This window comes from Penaeus chinensis, chromosome 30 (assembly GCF_019202785.1).
Source record: "Penaeus chinensis breed Huanghai No. 1 chromosome 30, ASM1920278v2, whole genome shotgun sequence".
NCBI classification, from domain to species: Eukaryota; Metazoa; Arthropoda; class Malacostraca; order Decapoda; family Penaeidae; genus Penaeus; species Penaeus chinensis.
Window position 1 is genome coordinate 23,316,575 of NC_061848.1, and position 5,000 is coordinate 23,321,574.

Sequence of the window (5,000 nt, forward strand, 5' to 3'; positions counted from 1 at the left end):
TTTTTATCTTCTTCTTTCCCAAACTCCTCCCTCTTCTCCCCCCTCTTCCTCCTCCTCCTCCTTCTTCTTCTCACTCTCCCTCCTCCTCCTCCTTTTTTATCTTCTTTCCCAAACTCCTCCCTCTTCTTCCCCCTCTTCCTCCTCCTCCTCCTTCTTCTTCTCACTCTCCCTCCTCCTCTTCCTTTTTCTCTTCTTCTTTCCCAACCTCCTCCCTCTTCTTCCCCCTCTTCCTCCTTCTCCTCCTCCTCCTCCTCCTCGTCTTCCTCTTCTTTCTTTCCCCTAAAACAGCAATCTCTCCCAAGCTCAGGAACTACAAGGCCCCCCTAGAGTCGCCGTGACAGAAACTAATTATTCCCCCTTGGGTGTAAACCAGCTTAATCAATCTGATTAAGGTATGGACCTCCTGGTGTAATATAAGTAGGATACTCGGCAACACTAATGTATTTTGTGGTTGGGGGGGGGGGGGGGAAGATGAATGGACGGTGAGGATTTGGGTGGGGGGGGGTGGGGGGGGGGGGGCTATTGAGAAAAGAATTCTAATACCAATAAAAAAAATTGATGTATAATGGTTAATAATAATATTATTGGCAATGGTATTGATAATGTTGAGAATGGGGATAATGAGAATAATGATATTAATAAGAAATGAATGTAATATGGATAAGGATATTGAAGATGATGATAATGATAGTAATGATAATGATAGTAATAGTAATGTTAATGATGATAATAATCATAATAGATATCAATAACAATGACAATGATAATGACAAAAAATGTTATAATAATAACATTGATGATGATGATGATGATGATAATGATGATAATGATGATAAAAATAATAACAATGATAACAATAATAATTAAAATAATAATAATAATGATAATAATAATAATGACAGTAATAACAATAACAATAATAATAAAGATAATAATAATAATAATAACAATAAAATAATAATGATAATAATAATAATAATAATAATAATAATAATAATAATAATAATCATAATAATAACAATAATAATACCGATGATAATGATGATGATCATAATGATAATGACGCAGAAGAGCTCGGCCGTGACAGCAGGCATAACTCGCATGTATCCGTGACGAGGATCAGCTTGCTTTCGTGCAGCTGCAGCCGACTTCCGGTTTGATTTCCGGCCGCAGCTGCTCGCCGGGCCACAGCGGGCGGCTCAGCTGGGCGTGAAGACGAGGAAGGGGAATATCTGGGAGCGTGCTGATTGCACGAGCACATCGGTACATCTATATGTATATATACGTGTGTGTGTGTGTGTGTGTGTGTGTGTGTGTGTGTGTGTGTGTGTGTGTGTGTGTGTGTGTGTGTGTGTGTACACACACACACATATAAACACAGGTTTGTGTGTGTATGTATATATAATATATATATATATATATGTATATATATATATATATATATATATATATATATATATATATATATATATATATGTACACACACACACACACACACACACACACACACACACACACACACACACACACACACACACACACACACACACACACACACACACACACATACACACACACACACACACACAGACACACACACACACACACACACACACACACACACACACACACACACACACACACACACACACACACACACACACACACACACATATATATATATATATATTTATATATATATATATATAATTATATACATATATATATATATATATATATATATATATACATACATATATATATGTATATATATATATATATATATATATATATATATATATATATATAAAATAATGGGATCTACTTTTTCTAACAAAAGATTCCGAACACATATTCTAATTCGTGTATAAATATACATACAAGGCTGAAGCGTTTCCGAACACAATGGCCGAACGGTCTGCACACCCGCGAACAATTATGCCAGAACAAATCCCAACAAATCTACAGTGGTGCATCTCGCAAATCGTGTAGCATTAGTTTGCATTATCAACAATAATCAACATTGCAAGAATTACCGTATTACCAACCGTCAAATATCATCTCTTATGTCCATTATTTTGTCTTTTACTTTATTCTTTCTTTGCTGATTTGTTGTTTTATTAAACATTTAACTTTTAATCTTTATTCGCAGTCATGACGTTCTCTCTCATTTTATTTCTCACCCTTTTTCATTATCTCTGTCCAATCTGCTTTCTCTCTTTGTTCTCTTATTGTCTCATTCTACCCATCTCTCTCATATTATACATCCTTCTCGCATCCTTTCTCTTTCTACTGTTCTTCCTCTCTTATCTTCTGTCCTTTTCGCAATCTTCACTTCTCCGCCATTCTCAATCTCATTTTTCCCACATATACTTCACTCATCCTCTCTCTCACCCTTACTCCCAATCTCTCATAATTATTATCACTCAATAATCTCATTCTCTCTCTTCTTCCTCCTCTCTTCCAACCTCTCCTACTCACTCCCATCCAATTATATCATTCTCTATCTCTCTCTCTCCTTCCTCCCACAGGCTTGACCTCCGCGAGGGCGAGGGCGAGAAGCGAGAGGTGTTCGTGGACAAAAGCATGCAAGGACGAGTCCACGCTGACGAACCAGGCTCCTACCTTACCTTAGACAACCTACAAGGACAGGACTCAGGACGCTACAAGTGCCGTGTCGACTTCGAGAACTCCCCAACGCTGTCTGCCCTCGTCAACCTTACTGTCTACGGTGAGTTTCGAGGAAAAAGAATGGTTGGAAGGTTGATAGTATAGAGAGACTAAAGTGAGGGGGTTGGTTGTATGGGAGATGAAGTCTATCGGTGCTTTGAGGAGGAGGAAGATTCTAATGGGATAGTTGGTGGAGTGACTGGGTGTCAATCTACGCTCGTTAACCACACAGTCGAGTCGAGGCTGAAGAGTCTGGTTGGATGGTAGATGAAGTCTATGGATGGTGAGATGAGTGGAGGGAATAACTTAGGGTTTAAACGTTTGGTTGAATGACGGAGTTCCTTGGGGGAAGGTAAGGAAGACATGCTCGATTGGATGGCTGAGTGATTTATGACGTAAGGGTGTGGATGATTCACCCACGTCATTGTCAGTCATACTGTTCACGGAGAGTTAAAAGAAGGAGGATGAGGTTGAGCGGTTAAGTGCTTGTGTTAATTAGTGGTTGAACGGCTGAGTGAAAAATTGGATGAGTGGTTGAATGGTTGAATGGATGAGTGGTTGAACTGATGAGTTGTTCAGTGGATGAGTCGATGAGTAGTTGAATAGTTTAGTGAATGAGTGGTTGAGCTGATAAGTGGTTCAGTGGTTGAATGGTTGAGTGGATAAATGGTTGAATAGTTGAATGGTTTAGTGGTTGAATGGTTGAGGGGATGATTAGTTGAGTTTTGTGGTTCAGTGGTTGAATGGATGAGTGCGTCAGTGGTTAATTGATTGGTCGGTTGAATGGTTGAGTAGCTATAATGAGTCAAATGAACAACGGCGAGCTTTTATCACAGGCCACATTACGGTTTATGAGTGAAGAGTAGTTTGTGCATTACGATGAATGAAATAAATGAGTGAATAACCGGCGATCTTAAAGCGTGAAATTGACTGGCTATTAAAATGGTTTATAATGCGTGTTTTATTGCTTAATCGCGTGAAAGATTTGTATGATGGTGACTAACTCAATTAGTGAGATGTAAGTGAATGTGGGAGTTAAGAAAAATAGATATAAGGTAGGTAAAGTGAATAAAATGAATGTATATGAATAAATAAAGTAAGCTGGTACTCAGATAATACTTAGTGGGTGAGTACATGAGTGAATGAATTGTTTGCATGTGCAATCCATGAAAGCCTTGTTTGTACTGAGTGTATTTTTGATGATATGATACTTGGTGGTAATTGTAACATTATATATATATATATATATATATATATATATATATATATATATATATATAAGCTATGTTCGTGTATCTGTGTGTGTTTGTGTGTGGGTTTTTGTGTTTGTTTGTGTGAGTGTGTGTGTGTGTTTGTGTGTGTGTTTGTGTTTGTGCGTGTATGTATGCATGAGGGAATAAGTGTATGTGTTCGTCGGTCGAATCCTTGATTACTAAGCGAGTGTCAATAGTGACGAGTTAAAATTCATCAATCATTTCATATGATACGATGATAATGAGATGCAAATGAAATGGCTACTTTACAGGTGATATACCCAAATGTTCCCATGGCAACAAAATTGCGTGTTACAGCATTGTCCGTCAGCCATTTTAAAGTATAATTGCCCCGGTAAGAGAGGTAATCAACTGCGCTATCGTGATTTGCGGTCATAGTTCGATATAACTGGAAACGACTGGGAAGTAAAGAGTGAAAAGAGGAAGAGAAGAGATAATTAAGGAGAAAAATACAACCAAAGAAAGAATGAAAAAGAAGAAAAGGGAGAGAACAAAGAAGACTCTTTTCTTTTTTTTTTTTTTTTTAGCTTTTTGCAACAAGATTCTCGTTATATTTGAAGCCAGCCATAAAACAGCTTGTTATAAGATGGAGTAAGCGTAGTTAGTCATTCTTGAAATATAGATTATCGATCTTTCCTCAAGACATTATTTATTTCCATTTTGTTTACTCTATAGCTTAACACGTGCCCTGTGTGTAGAATAGGGAAGAATAGGCGATCCCCTCCCGTCTCCTTTGTCCTTTCTCCCTTATTCAGTCATCCCCTTGCTTCATATAAATATATATATATATATTTCTTTTTTCTTACCTTCTCTGTTACCTATCCTCTGTTTCGTTCTGGCATGATCTTGATTAAGCCTCTCCTTTTCTATTCACTTATTTTCCTTCTCATTCTCTTCTTCTTTTCCCTGTTTCTCTCTTTCTGACCTTCCATTAACTTTCTTTCTTTCTCTATATTCATTGATCTGACTCCTTCCTCACTTCTCTCTCCCCAACTAGACATTAACCTCATTTCTCCCACCATCTCTCACCTCCCCCTCTCCTCTCATTTCTCCACC

General features: G+C 37.8%; 1 protein-coding gene across 1 annotated transcript in view; it reads left to right on the forward strand.

Annotated features, from left to right (window-relative positions):
* LOC125041283 (nephrin-like) overlaps positions 1 to 5,000 on the forward strand; it is a 244,796-nt gene that overhangs the window by 207,426 nt on the left and 32,370 nt on the right. The window contains exon 3 of the mRNA XM_047636120.1: positions 2,532 to 2,731. Coding sequence (XP_047492076.1) covers positions 2,532 to 2,731 — 200 coding nt within the window. The remainder of the gene's footprint in view (positions 1 to 2,531; positions 2,732 to 5,000) is intronic.